The 24486-nt window shown below is 36.8% G+C and overlaps 1 protein-coding gene across 1 annotated transcript; it reads left to right on the top strand.

The window, feature by feature from the left end:
* The first annotated feature begins 3564 nt into the window (after positions 1–3564).
* Positions 3565–22510, top strand: NSUN6 (NOP2/Sun domain family, member 6). Its single transcript, XM_010006951.1, has 11 exons — positions 3565–3639; positions 4382–4537; positions 5848–5927; positions 6668–6777; positions 8809–8962; positions 10563–10644; positions 12846–12965; positions 15096–15240; positions 17093–17238; positions 18953–19078; positions 21965–22510. The coding sequence occupies exons 1-11, from the start codon at positions 3565–3567 to the stop codon at positions 22175–22177; spliced, it is 1407 nt and encodes a 468-aa protein (XP_010005253.1). The 3' UTR covers positions 22178–22510.
* Positions 22511–24486: the final 1976 nt, after the last annotated feature.

Raw genomic sequence — 24486 nt, 5'->3', positions numbered from 1 at the left:
GGAACGCGGCCCGGCCTGGCCCTGTCCGCTCCGTCCTTGTGGTGGTGTCCTGGTGCGGGCTGGGCCCGGCCCCTCTCTCCCTCGGTGTCCGCCGGGGAGCAGGGGCAGCGGTGATGGCTGCGGAGCGACCTCCTGAGGTGCCCCGGGCCTGACTTGGGGCGCTGCGCGGGGCTGCAGGGAGGCTGCCGAGAGCTGTGACTCCCACGCTCAGTGGTTTAAATAACAACGCGGATAGGAGAATAAAGGAGGGAGCCCCAAATTCCCACAGCGATGAGCCGACTGACTTTATGGTCATGTGGGAAGGGCTGCACAAGCAGGTTTGGAAGTTAAATCTTTTTCGGCGTTTCTGGGTGCTGATTTCTTTTGTCTAATCCCGCAGTGCTTATATGCGGACCTAGGTCAAAGCCATGGTCCACCGGGACGCAGCTCCCAACAGAGGCACAGGGAAATCCTTAAGGAAATGGTTTGTGAACAGAGAGTTATCCTGAACCAGGTGTGTGTGGCAAGGTGCACGGCACAGCAGGTCTCTGAAAAAAGAAACCCAGACCTCTCTGCTTTTGAACCTCTCTCCTGCTGCCTCTGAATTCTAACTCTTGTATTGGAAGAAGCAGTAGGCATTATTCCTCATCAGCCTGTCTTTCTGCTGTGACTGAATTTACAAGCTTTTACCCTATCCCCCCTCAGCTAAGTGCCCCCGCCTGAAGATTGCCATCTGTTCAGTTTGTACTTATTTTAAGGCCATTCTCTAGCTACAGGCCGTCCATTGCATCTTTTCTGCGATAATGGGCACTAAAAGCACATACATGCGGTGCTGAAGCTGCGCGTTGTGTGAATGTGGTTTGAGCCTCCATCTGTGTGGCTTTAAAAGTTCCAGGCTGCTTAAAATGGTTTTATTCTTTTGACTGCTCTTTTTAACCCAAGGAATTGCTTCTTAGTTGTGTGTTGTTCCTCTCTGTGAACTAAGCACAACGATAGTGGGTTTCTTGCCATACGAATGCGTGTGTTGAGTCCACCGGCCTTTGGGTTTCTGTGACAGAGCAGCTCTTCTGCAGTAACATGTCATACCAAGCCCTATGAACTACTCAGGGTTAAGTCATAATTTCTGCTATTCAATCTTCCTTGGATTTCCTAAAGTATTTAGCCATTTAACTGTGGTTAAAAGCACAGATGTGCCATGATGCTTCTGTGTGACATATACCCTGTCTACATTACAAGAAGTGAAATCTATTGGTATTTTTGTTTTCCTGTTGGTTTTCATTATATTGCAGATATTGCAATATACTTGCCATTCTGCTTAGAAAGATGGTGTTTTCTAACACACTGTAACTTTTCTGGTTTTGGTATGAAATTTCAAACTAGCGGATTCTGCATTACTTGTTGATGTAGCTGTGTTAATTTGTATCATGGGGCTAATGCTTCCCTTTCATAACACATTAAGGGAACTTCATTGCAGTTCTGTCCTTTGTGTGCAGTGTTTTTGACCGAGAGGATTTGGTTTTGACGACCTGCTTGGTCATGTTGCACGTTAGCACTCAGGCACATTATGAAAATGAGGTAGAAACAAGTCCTGTTGCCAACATGCTGTCAGATCAGTGGTTAGTTTTCCATGAAGAAGTAACTGTAATTGTGAGATCATCTCCGTAATTTTATGGGATTCTGCAGTTATCATAAAATACCTATTTAATTTTCTAAAAAGAGACTTTCTGTGGTGAGTTGACCTTGGCTGAACACTAGGTGCCCATCAAAGCTGCTCCCTGAGCTTTCTCAACTGAACATGGAAAGGAAAATTCAACAAAGGAGTCATGGGTCAAAATAAGAACAGGGAGACATCACTCAGCAATTACCATCAGCGGGCAAAACAGACTCAACTTGGGGAAATTAATATAATTTAATGCCAACCAGATCAGAATAAGATAATGAGAACTAAAACTAGATCTTAAACCACCTTCCTCCCAGCCCTCCCTTCTTCCTTGTCTCAACTTCGGTCCTTGGCTCAACATGAGGACACAGCTTTTGTTGCATAAATGCTTTGCTAGTCCTAGTGTGAATTAAATACAGACGTGAGAGAAAAGTGTTACTTGTAGTCCTTTTTTTTTTTTTTTAAGAATATAAGGAAAAAAATTAAATAATTGTCGACAGTCATGTGAATATTCACACCCATTATGAATTTTGGATAATTTGAACTATGGAGGAAATGTAAGAAGTTGTACTTGAGGAAAATAAATCTGATAGGGAAAAATTACAACTTTTCTTAAAAATGAACAGCTGTAATGATGTAAAAGAATAAGAATGTCAAAGATGGAAGAATCAAAGCTAAATTCTTTGAGGAGCCTTTATGAGTGAATTATAGGACTACGTGATAAGTTGTTCTCAAGGATAGTTAGGGGAACTTCAATGGGAAAGGATTTAGTGCTAGAGACACTTGCTTCACATGTTGAACACTGATACAGTAGCCTTGAAACCTCATTGCATGGTGATGACAAGTGCTAAACATGTTAATGAACATACTCTGAAATGTAGTGTATCCTTAGCAAGTTTGCTGATGATACAAAGCTGGGAGGATTGGCTGATTGACTGTCAGACTGTGCAGCCACTCAGCAAGATTTGGGCAAACTCGAGAGCTGGGCAAAGAGGAACCTAATGAGGTTTAAGAAGAATATGTGTAGAATCCTGCACCTGGAAAGGAACAAGACCATGCACCAGTACAGGTTAGAAGCTGACCTGCTAGAAAGCAACTTTGTGGAGAAGGACCTTGGAGTCCTCATGGACAAGTTATCTGTGGGATAGCAATGTGCCCTTGTGGCAAAGAAGGCCAATGGTGTCCTGGGTGCATCAATAAGAGTGTGTCCAGCAGGTTGAGAGAGGTTTTCTTCCCTCTCTGCTCTGCCCTAGTGAGACCCCACCTGGAGTATTGTGTCCAGTTCTGGGTTCCCCAGTTCAAGAGGGACAGGGATTTACTCAAGAGAGTCCAACAGAGGGGCTATGAGGATGATTAAGGGACTGGAACACCTGTCTTATAAGGAAAGGCTGAGAGACCTGGGGCTGTTCAGTCTAGAGAAGAGAGGACTGAGAGGGGATCAGTTGTGCCCTATGATAGGATGAGGAGCAATGGATGCAAGCAAGAACACAGGAAGTTCCATCTCTACATGAGGAAGAACTTCTTTCCTGTAAGAGTTACAGAGCACTGGACAGACTCCCCAGAGAGGTCGTAGAGTCTCCTCTGGAGATTTTCAAGACCCATCTAGATGTGTTTCTGAGTGACCTGCCCTAGATTCTGTGGTCGTACTGCTCTGGGGGTTTGGACTTGATAATTTCCAGAGGTCTCTTCCAGCTCCTAACATTCTGTGATTCTGTGCCATGTTACAGTCATATCCTGGGCAATATTTGGAATTTTGAGTACAGTAAAATTTCATTATTGAAACAGAAGAATCAGAAACTGCAGCTTAGTTTGTGGGTATGTCTTAAGTTACATTTATAAACCTACAGAAAATTATAAAAAAACACTAAGAAAATATTTTGCTTATTTCAGTTCTTTACCAGCAGATTTAAAACAGCTAAAGGAAGATGTCTTTTTTCCCAAAAATCTCTTTCCAACGTGAAGTTGAAGAGTATCTCACCAAAGTTTTCAGAAATAATGAGGTATGTCAAATAGCTCCTACTTATCATCAACAAATATTCACTTATTGAGCCCTCTTAGTATTCCTTTGACTTAATGTTTTGTGTGACTTTAATACTTTACAGAAGGGTGTTGTTTTCACTTTAGGTACAGATTTTTATATATAGTTCCATTTAAAATAGAAAATTATTCTTTAGACTGGTTGGCTCAAAGTAACATAAAAATACTTAAGTGAAACTTAGCATGAATCTGAGACTTCAGTTTTGGATCCCACTGAAGAATGATCCCATGGAAAATTAACCACCTATTATCCATGTAATATTGATAAGAAATACTCTCTTACCCTGGTGCAGAACCAAAAATACTGTAGACAACCTATGAATGCCTAATGTCAAGGGACACAAAAATGATGGTTTTATGTATTTGTATAAGAGTTATTAATGATTTTGAATCTACTCTTCCATCTCCTTAGGACTGTTCCTTGTACAGTACCACAGAGCTTGCTAGCACTTACTTTTGGTACTTGCTGCAGCCAGTTTACAATGACCTTGCTAATATGACTTTTTCCAAAAAGTCCTTTTCAAGATATCGATGAGGTTTTTGCTGGAGTTAGGCCTCCAGACATAGGCAATTCTCACTGTTGCACACCACACAACTATATTCCACCACTTCTACAAAATACTTACTCAATGCTTGTGTTTTGCACTGAGCAAAAGGCTGCTGTGCAAATCCCTCTAATGCTCTTTTAAAAATACCTTCTTTCAGCTTGTTGCTGCTTTAGGTACACAGGAGGTGGAGAGTAAATATCAGTCACTGTTAAGTCATCTATCTCATCCACCAGCTTTCACAAGTGTTAGAGTTAATACCCGCTTGGCCTCGGTGAAACATGTGAAAAAATTGCTGTTTGAAGAGATCCAGAAGGTTTGTGCAATTTCTTTGGTACAGAAGAAATAACAGGATATTTCATATTTTGCCTGATTATGAGAGCTTTTCCTTACTGAAAATTTTTTTTAAATTAATACATATCCACTAATATTTACATTATGTAGGCATATTGATTTCCTGTCAGCATTAGATGTTAAATGAAAAATCCTTGTCTAGCAGTATTCCTCATCTAATGCATCTAAGAAAGGCAGCAACGTAAGAGAAAGGACAACCAATTCTTTTTCAGTTGGCAGATCCAGACCTTAGAGAGGATTGGATCACTACTGTAGTAGTATCGCTATCATAGTTTAGAGAAGATGGTAGAAATAAAAGCTGTATTAAGTAAATTATTAATGCTGGTGGGTGTAGAGGGAGCTATTGTATGACAGGAGCCAAGACATTTATGTGATGCAGAGGCAGTTGACAGTATTCTGTTGACTGGAATAATAATGAGTTATGCTAATTTTAGCTTGATTGTATAAATCTGGAAATGGGCATTGCAGTATGATATTTTGCTTCAAGGGAGAATGCTTTGCTGAAAATTGAATTGACTAGCTTTTCATAAACCTTTTGTATTTTTAATTGTGGTTAGGTTAGAAAAGGAAACCACAATAGTTTTTAAGAAAGGTGTGGTCATAGATAGTTTTCTTTCTTAGGAGGAAATATTCATTTGTCATATGCAAACTAATTGTAGTTTTGCATGTTTTGGGGTTGTATTTTAAAAGGTGAGGCAAGAAGACGTAATCTTTTCAAAGTCCAGGAATACTTTTAAAGTAGCAACTACATGCACAACTCAGCTCCCAGTACCCAATCAAAGTTAAGCTGAAAAGAAAAATAAAGAGTATGTGAACCTGGCATATTAAAACAAGCAATACGTGAGTAGACTTAAACAGTGGCTTATAGTTAACATCATCAAAATGTTAACACAGATTAGACCCAAACTCTGGTGGTGTTACTGTGATCTGATGTCAACTCAATACAACCAGAAGAAATAAAAAAACAGTGGTAGGCTTATGAGTGTTGGAAGACTGTCCTACTCCCTGAAGTCAGTTCTCAGTGAATCCCTTTGTGGCCTTGTTATTTCTCAGTTTATTGAATTTTTACTGTTTTACACCAATATTTTTAAATTTAGGGTGTCTCCTTACACACTATTTCCAAACCTATTTTAACTGTTTTCACTACATTTGTTTATTGTACTCTACAGCTATACATTACAAATGGAAAAATAGTTCTTAGTCTTAATTAGGTACTTAAATATTATATTTTTTTAGTATTGCTTAATAATTATGCTTTTTTTAATGAAACAGCAATTCAAAGGACTATGTGTTCCAGTTCTTGAGCACCCAAAACTCCAGGACATCTTATTAATTCCTGTCATTGGACCCAGGTTTGAAATTTTTGGGTTTTAAGCTTAAAATGTCATAACACGTTTTATTTACAAATCTCTTGTTAAACAGTTATGATAAGTATCTTACTATAAATTAAGCATAACTTCATTTATACTAAGACCTAGTGTACAGTCCCTATCCTAACCAGGTCTGAGTTGTAGTCCTTAAAGGATGTAAGGAAACAGGTTTTTTTCTGTATTTATGAGGTTCAGTTTTTATAGGGAAAATAGAACAAAAGTACCTCCTCTCTGGAAAGCCAGGAAGGTGACAGATAGAACAACTAAACTGTTGTTCTGGAATATAGATCTAGAGGGTAAAATAGGAAAATACAATTAGGGTTTTCTTCCACTGGAATGAAGTCCATAGCAAGACTTAGGGAGACTTGTATTATGGAAATACTTAGCAGTTGCTAAACACAAATAAATAATTTTAAAATCACATAGCCAGGGAAGGAGTAGAGGATTGTCTCTCTATCCCAGTATAATTTGTTTGTGTTCCTGTGACAGGTTCAAAATAGTGGCAGGACGTATCTGAACCTGCTTTATTTTGTGGGCTGGTTTCCTTCTTGGCTCTTTCCTTTGATTCCTGTGGGGATAAACGTAATAGTTAATTCTTTTTTTCTATTATATTGTGACAAAATCAGTGATTATGAACTAGAGTTTACTTGGGGCGTTATTTATTTTTTTCAGTATACGGTTTTGTTTTTTTTTTTAAACTGAATTACATTTTGTATTTTTAGGCGAGATTTAAAAAAACATGCATCTGAAGTCATTGTTGGAGCCCCTTGTGGATATGCAGTACTTCGAGGAGCACATGTTTATGTCCCTGGCATCACATCTACCTCAAAATGTAAGACTTCTCTACAGACACCCAGTTAAGTTGTAAAGAGGAAGGAAATAATGTCACCCCTTGATGACAATTTCCAACAGTGACATTTTTTAAAAATCCACAGCTATATTTAATCTCATAGTTGTAATTTATAATTTTTTAAAAGATTTTCTGGCTTTTTAGGTTTTCTTCTCAATGTTTTCACTATTTTTGCATTATGCTTGTAAGAAATTACATGTAATTATTTCCCACCTGGACTGTTTTAAGTTCCTTTTTCCATATGTAATTCCTAGCTGACATACTAATTCTCAATTATTTCAATTTCTTGTTTCCATTTGAAAAACCTTATTAAAGAGCATGTTTAATGCCCTTCAGTAAGTTTTAAGCATGTGCTTAAGTTCAATTCAGTGAACAGGAATGTTTTTCCATCTAGGACTTGAAAACAAAATAAGTATATTGCCCTAGAGTTGCTGAAACTTCTTATTTTGATAACTTCATAAATATGAAAATCCCTCTTTGAGTTAAGTAGTGATTTATTCTAATTACTGCATGTAATTATGTGTGCAACAACAATTCAAAGACAATTAAAGATACTGTAAGACTTAAGGAACACTTCAAGGGAAATGCAAACAGGAAAATAAAATAAAAGGGCATGCTACCCACTTGAGGCCAAATATAATGAGGCTGCATCAAGCACAGATGCTCTAACTAGGGAAAATAAAAAGGATAGCAAGAACAAACATTTAATCACTGACATTGCAACTCAAATTAGGGTAAACTAATTATCAGGGGGCTTTGAGTTTAATTTAACTAATCAAACTCTAAGTTTTATGCTTATGAAATGCTAGTATAAGCTACAACAAATTTAAGACCTGCACAGAGTACTAATATATTTTGAAAGACAATCATCAACAATAAAACAGTGAAATAAAATCCTTTATGTTCGAATACTGCAACAAATCATTGGCAAATATGCTTGATGGAAGCATTATTGCTACAAGTTTTTGTTCAATGACATTTTTGCAGACAATAACAGTAGGCTATCACATAATGCTTTGTGTCACATTGTATAAAAAGAAGCTGTACAAAAAGAAGAAATATTTAGTGGTTATCCTGCAAATAGTACTGTTTAAGAATTCCAGGGTATTTGTGCATATTCAGCAGGCTACTTGAAAATTGAAAAAAATATTCCTAAATACAATTCATTGAATTCTTGGTAAGCTGAAATATCTTTTGGTTGCCCCAGCTAGTCAGACATGTCAGAAATGTAATTTTTGGGAATTTTCATTGCTGTCAGTGGAGGCCTTTATTTTTAACCATATTTTTCAGCCAGTCAGTGCATAGAACTTGCTCACTGTTCTTCAAAATCACCTAAACCGTCTCCCTTTTCCACCTATTTTTTTTCTAGCTCAGAGTTTGTTAAGTCTCTAGGACTACACTTCTAGACTTTGATGTGGATTTACATACTTTACTGATCTGGAGGGTTTTAACTGGAGAGGTAAAACTCTTTTTAGAGGATCATTGCAAACAGCTGCCTTAGAGGGAAGAGAGCCACACCAGAAGAATTGTTTCAACAATAATACATAATCATTTGTATCAAAACAATAGTTAGAGAACAAAAGAATTACAGCTATGTTCTACCTAGCTATTGAGAGGTCATTAGATGTGCTTAGTGTGAACTGGTGTTGTTTGATGCATTTGTGTGCTTGGGGCACACACAGAGGACAAAATCCTGAACAGTGTGCTTTTAGCTTCTATGTGACCATGTGGCCATACAACAAATAAAGTGAAAGACTGTCTAATCTCTTCAGAAACAAGACACACTGTCTGATGTCTAACTTTGTGTCTCTCGTTAGCTCTAGTTATTTGGTCACCATAACTCATCATATACACTTTAAAGCTCAATATAAATATTTTTCCTTGATTACATTAAGAAAGTTTAAATTTTGCTATGATACAGAAGTAAGTTGGATGCTGTAAGTATGAAATTATTTGGTCACTACTGTTGTACCAAGTATAATATTAATGTCAAAATTTCCATTCTTTGCACAGTTATGAAAGCTGGAGATCTAGTCTCAGTGTATTCAGATATTGAAGGGAAATGTAAAAGAGGAGCCAAAGAATTTGAAGGAGTCAAAGTTTTCCTTGGAAATGGGATTGCAGAACTGAGTCGCAGTGAAATCTTCAGTTCAAGTGGCCCATTGAAGTAAGTCCATAGGAACTGCACTCTACACCTACAATGTGGCAAAGGGAAGGAAGAAAATGGGAAGAAGTTTTGAAATGTCCTGTACCCTGTGTGAAACCACAAGATGGCTTTGATTGAGACCTGTGTTGTGTGTTGGGATTTCCAGTATTTTTTGGGAGCCTTGTTTTCCCAAGAGTTGTAACTCCAACTTTATCTTCACAGCTAAGGTAGTGGCAATGTGGCAAATGTGATTGAAGTACAGGAAGTATTACCAGAGTCAACATTTAGGTTCATAGTGGTATGCAGATACCAGTTTACTTGAGACGTAGGAGGAAATAAATAAGAGCCTTTTCAGAATTTATATTTAGCCTATGACTTCAATAATAAAATTAATAGAAGTGACAAGCATTCTCACTGTGGTAAAACTGCATTTTGGTAAATCGTTCTGTACCACTTTCCTGTTTGGATGAAACACAAGTACATCCTTGTCAGTTTCTCTATCTCTTAAAAATATTTGTAGGGGTTCTTTTCGGTGGTCCAGGAGACAGAAGATAAGGTCAGATATCTTAAAAAATTAATAGCATTTACCAAGGTAATTACCTATTTCAAGATTACTTGCTTTTCTATTTTTTTGTTGCCAAAGCATATGGTTTGTTCCTCTGTTGTAAACTAAATCATATATAAAAAGCAGTGTAGAAGAGCATAAACATCAAATTAGTGACTAAGAATTTACATCCCAACAACAAACTATGGAAGATCTGGTAAAAAACATGACATTATCAGAGGATTTCTGATTTATTAAAACTTAAATATAGTAGAGGTAGTGGTAGGAAATACCTGTTGAGTAGAATGGGAGTATGTAACACCAAAGCTGGTGTCTGCAAGTTTGATTTCTCATATCCTTTCTTCTTGTTGGACTGTGCAGTGCATATGTAAAGTAATAGTAATTCTTGTTGTCTTCAGTAATCTATTGTTTTCAGGCTCAGTATTTTTTTTCTTGTTTTCCTTTTTATTGTTGTCCATTTCCTTGTACATTTGTCTTAACTTAGTGAAATCTGTGTCAGAACTTCATCCATTTTGAAAACTTACAGGTTGCTTCTAAGTTCAAACTTTTGCTTTGCAGGCAAGCCAATGTTCTTGTAAAGCTTTTGAAATAGAATTTCTTTAGTCATTTCACTGAAATCTCAGTCAGTGTAGAAATATGGAGGAAGATTTAAGGAGGAAAGTATGTGCCAGTGCCGTAGTGCATACATGACTAGCCAAAAGCAGTTATAGATTGAAATTAACATTTAAAAATCTGTTTTTATGCATTTCTTTACATTATCAAGGCTTGGATTAGATCTCAGTTTATCTGATGTACAAAAAGAAATAGTTTTTTACAGCTACTTCCAATTTATAATGTAGTACATTTTTGTCATGGTTTACCCAATTTCATGATGTAATTTTAAAGAATATCAGATTGCAAAATTGTAAACATATTTTTCTTAGTTGATTTATAAGTGTTTGCATTTTTTGTGAGATTATTTTCTCAAGTTTCTATTTGTAAGCATAATGTTCTTAATTGTATACTGTTAAAGTTATAAATCAGAGTAGTTGACTTTTTTTTTTTCATGTTTTTCAGTGGAATGGGTGTAAGAATGATAGAACCAGTCTACCTTAGTCCTTCCTTTGACAGTGTGCTCCCTAATCATTTGTTTTTACAGGTATGTTTGTTGCAATTATAAAAGTCTCTACTATTTGCAGAATAATTAATACCCTCTAAGCACATATTAATAGTTTATATATTCATTGTGTATTATCGTATGTCAGTATCTACATGTATGTGGTTTAATCATACTGTGTCTGAGGTTTGACAAGGAACTTCAAAGTGATGTGAAGAGATATTCACTTAGAAACTTAGAAATTCTTTTTGAACAGATACTCTGCATAGAACTTACAGGTTTTGGAGGTGGTGTATGAACTCTGAAATAGGAGCCTCTTTCTGTAGATAATCAGGAAAATCTCCAAATATTAGGTTGACTTTAAGAGAAAATCTGTATTCTTTTAGCCCTAATGAATGAAAAAAACCCACCAGAATAAAATAAGTGAACAATCTCACAGTAGCACAGATTTCACTGCCTCTAACCATAACACTGCAGAGCTTCCTAAGAATGACCAATTTTTTTTGTAGATTTTATTGTAAAATTTAAGAACTTAATTCAGTCTAGCTTTTCCTTTCGCATCTTTAATATGTGTGATACCTACTCCTTTTCTCCCACAGTAATACTAATTAAAAGCAAAAGTCAGGCAAGACAATTGGCCGCCTGTGCTATGTTGGAACATATGATGAAATCATGGAACCTTCCTAGTTTTCTTAGGTCAGGTAAAACTCTCGATTTCAGTGCTGTCCAGCCTTCGAAAAAGGAAAAAAAAAAGTTATTGAAATTTTTTAAGCAAATAGAAGTTTTATCTCAAATAAATCCTTGTTCAGAGATGTATATTCTCATTGGATTTGTATAACTACCACTTAGACAGTAAGGTAAATCCAGGGAATTGCCCTAGTCATAATTTCATTTGTCAGAAGGATCAGTCCAGCAGATGAGTTATTTTTATGCATATATTCTGTTTGTAGTTGATCTTAACATTTTAAAAACAGCATCAGTGCTGTCTTCCAGTGTGGGCAAAGGGTGGTTTATCAAGCAATATATTGTCTTATGGCCTGTAATAAAGGAGAGGCCTTTTCTTTCCTGATTCAGCTTATCAGAGAACTTGTTTTCAAGGAACAGAGTTGTTAGAGAAACAGGTTATTTAAGAGACTGGTGCACATAAGAATTTAGATCATACTCAAATTTTTGTCCAACAGGCCAGGATCCCCAGGGCCTTCTCTTCAAGATGTGACCTTCCAGGCAGTCAGCCCCAGCCTGTATTGGTGCACAGGGTGCAGAGTTAGCAATTCTGTTTGTTGAGCTTCATGAGTGTTCTGTTTCTCCATTTCTCCAGCCTGTCAAGGTCCCTCTGAATGGCCAGCACAACCTTCCATTTTATCAACTACTCCTCCCAGTTTTGCATTCTCTTTAAAACTGTTTAGGGTGCACTCTATTCTATTATGCACGTCCCTAAGGAAGACGTCAGACAACATTGGTGCCAGTGTCCATGCCAGGGGTACACCACTGTTGACTGACCTTCAGCTGGACACTGTGCGACTGATCACAACCCTTTGAGCCTGTTTTTTTCCACTTGTCTTTGCCATGTGTGAGATGATTTTTTTTATTATTTTTTTTTTTACTCCGTGACAAGAAACTTGAAGCTGTGCTAGCTGAAGACAACATGTAGTAAAGACAACTTTAAAAGGGTATTATACCTTTGTGTTGAACCAAGTTAGAAGATCATATTTCAGAATATTTCCATATTGCATAAGATGCAATACTGTGCACAATTTTTGCATATTATTTCTTATCAATGCACCTGTTCTATTTATACAATTAATAGGGCAGTTCAGCTTCTTGGTACCTTAATTCAGAAAGTTTAAACTCTTGCCTAATGATCTTACTGTTTGTTACTGTTCCATACCAGTATTTTCATATTGTAAATGTTCGAATGAACAGGTCAATATAAAATGTTTTTAATATGCAGAGCTGCTCTGTGTCTATAATATTACCAGCTTATTTTGATTTTACTTTTAGCACTGTAGTCTCTGTAGTCATAAACCCTTATACGTCAATCTTAGATACCCACATAGAGCTTTAAATAAAAAAGGAACCATTGGAGACCTCAGACCTATACTGTCTCTTTTGTATAATCCCAATAGTTTGTTTTCTGTTAAGGAACTGAACAGCAATTTTAGGTATCTTGACTGTCCTTCCTTAGTACAGAACTTGATACAGGACATAAGGTTTGAATTCTCCCAGTTTTGTTTTTATGACAGAACTTGCCTTCTGTGGTTGTGAGCCATATTTTGAATCCTCAACCAGGAGAGAGAATTTTGGATATGTGTGCTGCACCTGGAGGAAAAACAACCCATATTGCAACATTAATGCATGACCAGGTAAAACAAGCCATTGATTGTGTTCTGGCTCATTCGAGAGTGTCTGACCTGTGTTCATTTGCACAGCTCACTTCACTTAGCTGTCAGAATGCACAGATAATTTACAACAGCAAACAATTAATATTGGAATGTTCTGTTTACCAATATACTTTGATAGACACCAGATTTACTGATATGGGCTCAGACTATCTTTATCAAATAGTTATCATTACATTTAAAACCTTATTTGCTGCAGATTGACCTGTTGAAATAAATTTGATTTAACTTTTTTAGATTTCATTGATTTATTTGTAATGGGAGAATTCATAATGTACAAGGCAAAATTATGCAGGAATATGCTGGATTCATGAAACTGAGAATATATGGAAATCAGGGGTTACTGCTGTCTGCCAAAAGAGTGCACAACTCTGTACAAAAGTATATTAAAAAGTTTGCAATCCAATTATCTTTCTTCTCAGTAAAACTTATCAACTATGCAGTACAGATAAGATTTTAGACTGAATATCTAGTCAGAATTTGTTATTCTAAGGTAGAAGGTCACAAAACCAAAAATATCTCATGAGAAAATAACAATATGAGAAGAAATGAAACAAATATTTAGAGAAGGACAAAATAACACACAAGCCAAAAAGAATGTGCACATAGGGATAACAATTTGCATAATATCCAATTTCTGTATGGAAAATGAAAGACAGAAATGCAGATTAATCTTTTCTTAGTGGAGAGGGGAAAAGTGTGTAATGTTTCCTATAAATAATTTGTAAGGCATTATTATTTTCTTTGGAATAGGGTTACTAGAATGTATCAGATTATTTAGAAATCTTGCAGTTAAGTTATGCAGTACTTCAACAGTTTTCTGTGCTTGAATGGGAAGGTGCAGTGGATTATGATGGGAGTGTATTTAGACAATACAGGTAGGGAGTTCTGTGATGGTTTGTTTATTGAAGTGTTCATTCCCTGAGGATGGAAGGTTTCCTAACAGGCATTAGACAGTTCTTAGACAGTCATTAGACATTTCTTAGCTTTATAGAGCTTCCATTAAAGAATTTCAGTGTGATGAATAAAGGAAGCCTAGAAAAGCATTCTGTTATGGATTTATTTGCATCTATACTTTTTTCATCTATGTATGTATAACTTTTCATAACTGTTTTTCCCTTAGTAATTTTAGATATTTTGATTGTTCATACCTCCATCTGAAGTGGTAAAGATTAAGAATACAGATGTTGAAATTTATCTTAATTGGTTTTCGTTTCTGAGTAAATAATTTTAAGATATGGCAAAAAATATATGCCCCATTAGTAAATTTGCACTGCTTTTTGAATCTTAAGTTCCATTCACAGGTTTTCTGTACTAAATTTCCACAGACAGTATAATAAATCATAAACATTTCAGAAATACTTGAATCAGTCTTACATTTTTTATGGTTACTGTTCTGGATTTTACTGATGCTACTGAAAATATTTTCTTTCCTTTGCACTTCGAGATTTTGTGTAGCATGTAATGGTGTGTGTTTGTTGTGATTTATCTTGAAAAGAAAAATATTTTTCTTACATAAAAGGAATAATATGTAACTGTGATTACATTCCCCCCACCATATCTAAATTTATTTTAGTGTTTACAGTATTTCCCAGAGTAACTTGAGTGACATTTACTGAAAGTATACTCATGAGTCTGGGCAAGCCAGAAGCTGTGGGCCTCATTTCCTCAGGATTGAGTTGGATGTGACCGTGTTTCCTACCATCTCCATGAAAATTTAAAACCTGGTGACCTATTTTGCCATGTATTTGACTTCTGCCTGCTTTTAGATAGTTACATTTTTACCTTAGTGCTCAGAAAACAGTTCAGAACAAACAAAAAGAAACAAAACAAAAAACCCACTTGCCAGGAGCCAGACATTATAAGGTCCCTTAGGAAGTGAGCAGCTAATGTCTATCTAGCCAAAGGCAGGTATCATGGAAAATATGGGAGAACGAGGACTATTGGAATGTGGATTTAAGAATAACAAAATTATGCAGGGAAAACTAATCTTTATTCATTACACTGCATGTGGTGTGGGTTGGGGGAGGAAATCAGGAACTGCACATCCATTTCATCTCTATGCATTTGATAAAAACATCGGGTTTTTTACAGGGTGAAGTAATAGCCATGGACAAGATAGCTAATAAGGTCAAAAAAATTAAGCAGAATGCTGAATTGCTACAGCTGAATTGCATTAAGATATTTTGCTACGATGGAACAAAGGCACTTTCAGTTGAGAAGAGAGAGGATGAACAAGGTAAAGCAAACAACTTGGGTAGTAGTATCTTTTAGAAGAAAATAGTAATCAGTGAGTTTTGCACTAATTGTATTAAACATGCCATGTGTCTACAAGTCCTTGAAATCTTTGCGGATACCTAGGTTGCTTCAACACAGTGAATACTTTTATCTTCTACTCTTGTAATTATCAGCTTCTCCATGAAGCAAACACAAAACTCAAAAGTCTTGCTCCTTATCACAACCTAAAATGCTCAAAGGAAATGTATTCCTCTCCCAGTTATTATTAAAGACTGAAGAAGCTTTAAAGCTTTTTTCATTATAACATTTAATCCCATACTCTGATTTTTTTACTTAGGCTGAGAAAAAAATATTTTTTGCAGAATTGCTTGGGTTTTCTGCCTCACAGCTTCATCCATAAAATGGGGTTATTAATACCTAACTCCCAGGGGTGCTGCAAGGTTTAGTTCATTGATGTTTGTTCAGCTGTTCAGGGGAAAGTTCTATAGAAGCACAGTGTATTATTTTAAGTTCATTTAATTTGCTTTTCTGAAGTGGCGTATTTATGATACTGGTTCTGTTCCCATGATGGAACCATTTAAATGGTATCTGCTGTCTTGATTATTTTTAGTTCATTGTGGAAAGTATGCTGTTCTTTCTCACTCTGTTTTATCCCAGTCACTGGTTAGCCTAAGTAGGAATCAGGTTGCATAATTCACCTTCTTTGTTCCTGTACCTTGCAGAGATTCCTGATTTGCAGGAATAGAAAGACTCTTAAGGAAGTACCTTAATAGGTAAATAGGTAAATAAAGGTACTTCCTTAGTAGTATTTCTACGAACATAACATATTGTGACTTACACAGATGAATACAAGCTAGCTGTAATGCTGAAAGATGATTAAGTCTTTTCTGTGTATGCCTGCAAGTAAGACATGACATATATTGAACATTGTGGTAATGGATCAGAGGTATATAAATCAGTAGTGCCAAAATAGACTAATTTTATAGTGCTGGAACAAGCTAGGTAGCAAGTAGTATAAAGTCATCCACTTGTTTTTACTTCTGACCTAACTTGAATATTTAAGGAACAGAGGGAGAAAAGGAAGTAAAGCATATATGTGGCTTTCTTCATCATTGGTTACTCACAGATACATCTATGGAGGTACTATTGTCTTAATGATGCTGAGCTGAAGAGTCTGTCTGGCACAAAGGCAGTAGAAAATTTTGGACTGTTGAGCCAGCAGCATTTAGATGAAAGAAGTTACATATGCCCTTATCTATCCAGACAATATTTACAAATTGTCCTTGTCTTCACAATCCTTGTTTACTGAATTGTTCTGCTGTGGAGACAGGATGTGTCACATATTAGAACTTATAATATTTTATCTTACTATAAAGTGCTTTATTTTCTACAGATACATATGCATTGCAAGAAATAGTTATATAGACAGTCCAATTATTATTATTCAATCTTAATGGCTAATGGCTTCTATCAGTAAAGATTTGCACACTTGGTTCAGTTATGAGCTGACTAGGGCCTTGATGTACAACTCTGTACCCAGCTCCTCTGAACAATCATATTTAAAGATTTTTTAATTACTTTTACATTTTACTTTCAAATTATTAAATTAAGTTTAAAAATACTATTGCTGAAAGGGATCATGTAATCATTAAACTCGCAGAACTAAAACTTCAGTTTTTTGGGAGATGAAATCTACCACTAGCAGCGCTGAGACTTGTCTCTGAGATTACATTTGCAGACACACACATAGGTGTTTTATGTCATGGAAGAAGTAACAGTTTGTCCTTATCTGTGGTGAAGCCTCAAGGAAAGAAACGGCCACATTTTACATTACTAACTGCTTTTTACCAAAGGACCTCCATTCTTACCAGAGTCGTTTGATCGAATTCTTCTCGATGCTCCATGTAGTGGGATGGGACAGAGACCAAACATGGCTTATTCCTCAACTTTAAAGGAAGTGACCTCTTACCAGCCACTGCAGCGCAAGCTTTTCACGGTGGTATGTATTCATTGTTGAGCAGATAAGCTAAATTGAACATAAGTGCTTGCACAGCATAAAACTTATTTCATGCTGAAAAATGGTGCCTTATTTTCCCTACTTAAGGAGTGATAAGCAGATGCTGAAAAATGGCTGATGCCCCCTCGGGATGAAAAATTAGCTGAGAAGCTCAGAAAGCCCATCTGGAGTGGAGAGAGCTGATTTCAGCCTCTAGGACCAGCAGTAGGTGCCAGCAGCTACTGGTAAGGAGCAGAGAAATTAGGACTATCCCCAACCATGTCCCCAGGTGGATGCAATGGCTGCAGCACTGGGAGCCCCTTAAACACCTGAATCAGGAGAGGAGGACGTGGGCCACCACCACCAACTTCATTTCTGGTGCTGACACAAACACACCCCTTTGTCCCTGCTGCTGTCCCCTTCAGCAGTAGCTGGGTCAAGGTGCCTGGACACTGCAGGTGCCAGCTGGCTCCAATGCTACCAGGCAGCACTCATCCAAGCATGCATCCAGATCCTCAGCAGGCTGACCACAGAACACACCTTCCCTAGGCTTGCAGGTGACAGTATGGATTTCACAGCCTGCTGGGGACATAAGCGTCATGGAGTGTTGTGCCAGGCTCAGGCCACCTCCTGGTTCCTCCAGACCCTCTTAGACTCTAGCTGTACTTACCTTTCATCTTTTTATTCATGCTGTCTTCAGCTCAAGCCCAAACAACCCCAGAACCTCTTCCACCATCTGCCCCTGGGCAAACTGGCCACCTTCAGCTCCAGGAGGAGGATGTTTTATTGCAGATGGGCTCCTGGTGATTGCACAGCCTCTGTCTATTCCCTTGTGCTGTTACAACTCTAATGCAGAGGATCCCAGGGCATCATCCAGCACTTGGCACCCTCAGATGCCTTCAGGAAGCAGTGGGTGCATTTTCAGCAGCTGAGTGTTAGCATTTAGTTAACCTCTTAGCTTCACCATATCTGTTGCTAAGTGAAATCAATTCATTGAGCATGGGAAAGGTGTATGTAAGTCAAAGTAATACAAAGTTTTTCATTTCTTCAGTTTCGTGAGTTTTAATTTTTAATAATCACAAGGGTCTAAGTCACAGAGCAGGTTAGAGTATTTGCTCTGCAGCAGCACAGACACAGATACAGTAGTGCTGTGAGTTACTGTATGGGATATGTGATGGAGTACAAACCGGGAGGCCACATTACGACTTTTCAAGCTAGTAGGAGCATGCTTAGGCTGATGCTGAAACATAAGGTTTCATTAAACTTGTCTAAGTCTGAATTACATGTACTCAAGGTGAAGCAGAGCTTGAAAAAGAGTATAGATATACTTTCCATGCCAAATATGTGGAAACAGCATCTATTATCACTGGTAAAAATCTCGTGTATCTGTGGTTGGCAGCAGGTGATGAAAATAGAACTAATCTGTCTGCAATATGCAGAGCTGTACAAATAACAAATCTTACAACATGAGTTATCTCAATGGCATTAATAAACTGCATGAGCTATAATGCTGATTTGGAAAGAAGAACCTTTCTAATCAACAGCATCCTCTACTGTATTCCCTGAGAAGAATAAGTATCCTAATGCCTATCTTAGAGAGAAAGATTTGAGTTTAATTAAGTGCTAAGTTTTAATATTATAGCCTAGTGGTTTCTTCTTAAGGTGCAAGTTTTTGCATTTTAAAACAAGCTGAACTACTGTTTATTTTTCCCTGCAGGCAGTGAAATTGCTGAAGCCTGGAGGTGTTTTAGTATATAGTACATGTACAATCACACTCTCTGAAAATGAGGAGCAAGTTGCTTGGGCCCTGAAAACTTTTCCATGTCTCCAGCTTCAGCCACAGGTAACAATATTATAAGGGTACTTCACACAATCCAGTGAGCTTGTTCTGGCACAGTAAACTTACATGCTATATTTAGTATCAATAAATCTCTTTTCACTGAAGACTGTTTAACTGCTGTAGATAAGAAATAACACAAGGATTTCTGAGGCTCTTTTAAATCTATTTTCATGTTTAATTGAGCTTCATTTAGGGAATGTTAAGTAGTTTCCGCACTGTGTGGTGTGGCTGTTTTGATTTGTACAACAGTCATTTAAACCACAACAGGAACAAAAGATCATTCAGAGATGTGAAAATTTATTTTGCAATTCTTCTTTAATGCTTATATTTTATTTCATTATTTTGTACATTCACAGGAGAGATGAAAAAAATCTTATTAATGCTACTGAAGTAGTAAAGACTTGCATAAAGGATAGGAGATAAATAGAAATAACCTTGTGTTTTGAGGAAGGAGGGTTTTATATATATGGGAGCTATTTTTGCATTATTCAGAGGAATGAAGGAATAAATTTATTTCAGGCTCAGCGTCTGAAGAATGTACCTTGTCTTTTTTGGAGTCAGTGTCTACCATTAAGATGTCTGGCAGGCAGTAATATATAGGGAGATAATATAATTTTTTATCTATACCACATACATTTCAAAAATATCTGTTACCTTTATTAGTACCTTGAAGAGAGTTTATCATCAAACTGTATGCATCTCTCTTCTTCTGTTGCTGTGATGAGTTGGGTGAGTTAGTTGTTTATCATCATGGCTTTGAGGAAAGGTCTTAGCTTTACTACTGTTTATAATTTGTATCTGTCTTAAAAAGTTAAGATGCACCTTTTCACAGAATTAAAAGAATAGGTCTACAATGAGAAACTATATGTAGGCTGGTAAGGGATTAACTGAAGCTTTTCTTAAATTATGTGTGCGCCACGGTTCCCTTGCCTGGTTTCTCATGATCCATTTACTAGGAATTTTTCAGTTGCAGCTATTTCAACTGATATTATACATTTTACCTAACAACGTAAAAAATGTCCTTGATACAAGGACAATGCAGAACACAAGCCCTGTGAAGTCAAATACAAGATTAATACTGGTTTAATAGACTTTGTCTCACCAGTAATACCAGTCTTCAGTTTAGCACTAGTATTCACAAACAAATGCCGTATCTATTAAGCTTTTGAGTATAGTATATTTTAAATGAGATTACATGACACTGAATTGTTTATCCATAGGTAGGTAGTAGTATCTTATAACCAGTTCCCCAGTAGTGTAAACTAAGGTGATCTTTTCCATTGGACAGGAAAATGGAGTCTAGGGTCGACTTATATCATTATCGTTTATGTATTTCCCATACTTTCTCAGTGGACACTTGCTGTGTACCCAGTTAATTGTCTTCCACTTTCTCACTTTGGCAACAGATCCTGGAATTATGCTGGATAAGTAAAAAACAGGAGATGGAGTCATAGATCTGTTGATCTTGTAGGTGGAGGTCACTGCATGGCAGCTGAGCCTTTGTGCAGACTAGCTTCTTCTTTGAGATTTACAAAGGAGATACTGTATATCAGTTTAACTGCAGTAATTTAACTGGAGAGAAAAAGGAAAATGTAGAGGGCAAAACTGATCTGTCTTTGAGCAAGTTGCTGGACCCTGTGTAATACTGTTTTCCTTAGGCTTACCATCCTTCTATTTCATTACTTCAAGTTGCTGTCCCTGTCTACCTTTGTATGGGTTTTTTTCCTCAATTTGCAATGGACACCTCTTTTTGTCTCTTACCTGGAAATAATCAAAACCCTGCTGAGGGAAAGTAAGAGAAGAACCAGGCTGCAGCCTCTTGGCTGCCCAGCTTTACAGCACACAGTATGTGGTTAAGCAACAAACTCACATCATGTGCTGACTGGCTGAGCTCATGTATTAGCATAGTGTGATGACTTAAAAAATACTCTGCTGTAGGCTGCATTATAGACTACATTAGACTAGTTTTACAAAGGAGGGCTATTTTTGATATTGCAATGCCAGCTTTTGCACATTTTGTTCTATCTTCTTACTGAATGCACTGAAAGAACAGTACAGCTAAGAATTAGATTTTTCCAGGAATCAGTGTATTAAAAAAAAAAATAAACAGTCCAAGCTACTCAACAAGAAATGCTGAGAAAAGGGCTGTGATTTTAAGCCCTCCTCTACAGGATTTTGATGCCAATTGTCATCTACTGAATTCAGCTGTTCCCGTCTTTCTTTCTCTGCCTCTTACGCATATACATGTAGCAGTAGTCCCATTAACCTGGTAGTCTAATTACATGACACAGAGAATCTGAAGCTCATTTTTTTCTGCTGCATCATCTTCCAAAATGATGCCTTTTCAGACAGTATTCTGGATTGGGGCTTTCAGTGTCTCTAGTTGCAGTTTTTATTATGAAGAATCCAGGTATTTCTACTGCTGTTACTGACTATATTAGTAACTGGTTATAGAATCACTATTTTTGGCTTAATTCATAGCTACTAGTCAGTACACAGAAGCACTGCATCTTTAAAAGTGAAAACCTAAAACCTTTAGAACTTCTTATTTTCTGGTGATAAAATCTTTCTTATGGTGTTTCAGTCCTTTGAGTAATGAACTTATTTAGACCTGTGTACCTGTCCTCAATAAGTATTATGAAATACTGGACTAAAGTGGATTAGGTGCACCACCACCTCCTCACAGTGCTTGGACATGTATTTATGCTTGTGTATACATGGGCAAGAAAAGAAGGACCACCTTACTTCTGAGTCCCCGTCAGAGTGAATGATATAAACTCAGCTTGTTCAGATTAAGCATTAGGCAGCTCTGCATATACTCAGCAGACTTATGTAGGGTAGTGGGAACTTTACGGATTTACTAATTTGCTTTTATTGTTGCTTAAAAAGGAACCTCATATCGGAGGTGAAGGCATGAGAGGAGCTGGACTGTCACTTGATCAGTTGAAACTGCTGCAGAGATTTGACCCATCTACTGTGACATTGCAAGGAATGGATATTGATTCTTTACAAGATTCCAGGGAAGATGATCTAATTTCACTGGCAAATAAGGACTGTATAGGATTTTTTATTGCAAAATTTATTAAACTGAACAGTAAATAAGCATTTAGGAATGCAACCTGAAAAAATACATCTGTGAGCCCAAGAACAGCTCAGATGTGAAGTGTGTTTTTTCCTGCTGCTATGTTGCCAAGCCAACGGGCTGACGGCAGGGTTGCTATGGCAGCAATAAAATCTGCCAGCTGTTCTGCTGGGAAGGAGCCACAGGTTGCAGAAAGAAAGTCATGGTTGGGGGAAGGGCAGTATCATTTTTAAGTCTCCATTTGCTTTTGTATTTACAGCAGGTCAGTGCACAAATTATAAGTCCGTCCACTCATATGCTGCCTGTTTTATCTCATGTGATTCACTTACCTAGTGTAGCAAGAGTAGGGACAGTTTCTCTGGGAGGGGCAGTAAGCTACTTTATGAAATGCAAACATAAATAAAGAGATGGAAATTATTTTGAATTCTGAAAAAGGTAGTTTCTACGGGTTTACCAATAGTTAATGCTTCATTAAATAGTGCTTCACAAAACATTGTAACATTTTACAAAGAACTGGTTTATAAATTGAAACTTAGAACCTCATTTCTCTTTTATTTTAATACAAGCAAGATTCTCTGTACACAATAGTATATACACAAAATACGATTAGGCTTTTTAGCATGTCTTTTATAGCAGCATGAATATATTAAACCATCTCACTCTGGGAATGTAAATAAATATTATTTCAACATCAAACTTCCCATGCATAAACTGTATTGGTTCTGAAGTAGCCTATTGGATTGGCTGACAAGTGACAATTTTAAAATCAAACATTTGCAACAGAAGGGGCTACAGTTGTAATTAATGTATCAAAAGACAGAAAACAATGCATAATACCATCTGAAATGTTGCAAATCACCTTTCAAACAGCTAAGAATATTAACTCTTCATTAGTTAAAAAGCATCACCAGCTAAAATCATATGAAAACTGAAACTGGGGGATCATGCTAATAGAGAACTGGCTTAATACACTGCTCAAAGTTTGAATAATCTATTTTAAAAAGTGTGCTAGATGTATTTGAAAATTCTGCTTCAGTTCCAGAAATGTTCTCTGTTTGAACAGTATTCCCTTTTCTTAATTTTGCTAAAACTGACAATAGCACAGAAATTAGATGGAAAAGGTAAGTACAATTCAGAAATGTAAGCTGACATCTCTGTGTGTTTGTTTTTTTCCTCTCAGTCATAAATTTCCAGTTTTTAAAAACGTTATCTGAAAAACACCTGTCGTTTCACACAACTATTTGAATTTTAAAAAGCTACAATTTTTATAATTTGTCTTTAGACTGTCAGAAGTGCTTTTGTATTTGCTTGCAATCAAAACTATTTATACAATTTTGTTTCTCAGTCTGGTTGTTTACTTATATTTGCTATAAATGTTCTGATACTGTATGTTTTTACTGTTTTTAAATAGAACAAATGTCCCTTCTGTTCTGCCCAGATTGACTAGTTCATCCTCAAATGCCTAGCAGAACAGAAGAATGGCATTCTTGTATCCTACTTGTCTGTTGCTCACTCCTTGGCATTAAACACACCAGATCTAAAGATTTAAAGTAATTCTGTTTCATCAGTAGTAGATGAGATATTCTATGTTAAATCATGATAGCTCATACTATAAATTAGTATTTTTAGTCTGTGGCTAAAATAATAACTTGGTAAGAAAAGGGAGGGATTAGTCTTTTATAGTAAGTAGGCATTGAAGTCTTTAATTCAGTGCTAGTAAAAACGTTTTCTTTTTGCAGAATATATAAGTTCTGTAAACATTAATTAGTACACATAGGCTATATACTGAAATTTGTGTATGCATATGAAGCAAGGAACTTTGCCTCCAGTTTCAGTAGCATGATTTGTACAATGCTGAATTTGAAACAATTAAGATTTCTGAATTTTTAGTGGAAGATTTGTTGAGACTTTCCCAGATTTCTTTAATTTTGAATGACAAACAGGCTTTTCAAGGTGTTCTCACTTATATGAGAAGTTAGTTGGGGGAGGCGGAAGGAAAGAAAAAGAAACTGATTTGCATTTGATTCCAGTGTAACTGCAGACCAGACTTCACCTGAAAAACGTACTGATACCTGAACATTAACTACTAGAATTGTTGCTGCAAAAGTCAACACTTAGGATATTGAAGGGATAAGCCTCAGCTGTTTCCCTAGACTCTGCTTGGATGGTAACTGGGAAGCAAGGGAGAGAGACTTCTCTGTCAGGCAGTTCAGAACAGAAACTCAGTTAAGATGCTTCAAATCATCCCTTGAGCCAGCATCCTTTCTTTGACTACAAGCTTGGCTAAGTTAGCTGACTGAAGTTGGACAGATGCCCTTCTTTTTTTTTC

The sequence above is a fragment of the Chaetura pelagica genome, unplaced genomic scaffold (assembly GCF_000747805.2).
Source record: "Chaetura pelagica isolate M959 unplaced genomic scaffold, ChaPel_1.0 scaffold17, whole genome shotgun sequence".
In the NCBI taxonomy this organism is placed as follows: Eukaryota; Metazoa; Chordata; class Aves; order Apodiformes; family Apodidae; genus Chaetura; species Chaetura pelagica.
This window is presented reverse-complemented; position numbering and strand designations above follow the sequence as displayed.

Bases quoted from the DNA above. Each gene is read 5' to 3' on its own strand.
- NSUN6 (XM_010006951.1), top strand. From the start codon at position 3,565: ATGTCTTTTTTCCCAAAAATCTCTTTCCAACGTGAAGTTGAAGAGTAT. The intron at 3,640-4,381 runs GTATGTCAAATA...ACCTTCTTTCAG, and splicing joins AAGTTTTCAGAAATAATGAG to CTTGTTGCTGCTTTAGGTAC. The intron at 15,241-17,092 runs GTAAAGCAAACA...TTTTTACCAAAG, and splicing joins GAAGAGAGAGGATGAACAAG to GACCTCCATTCTTACCAGAG.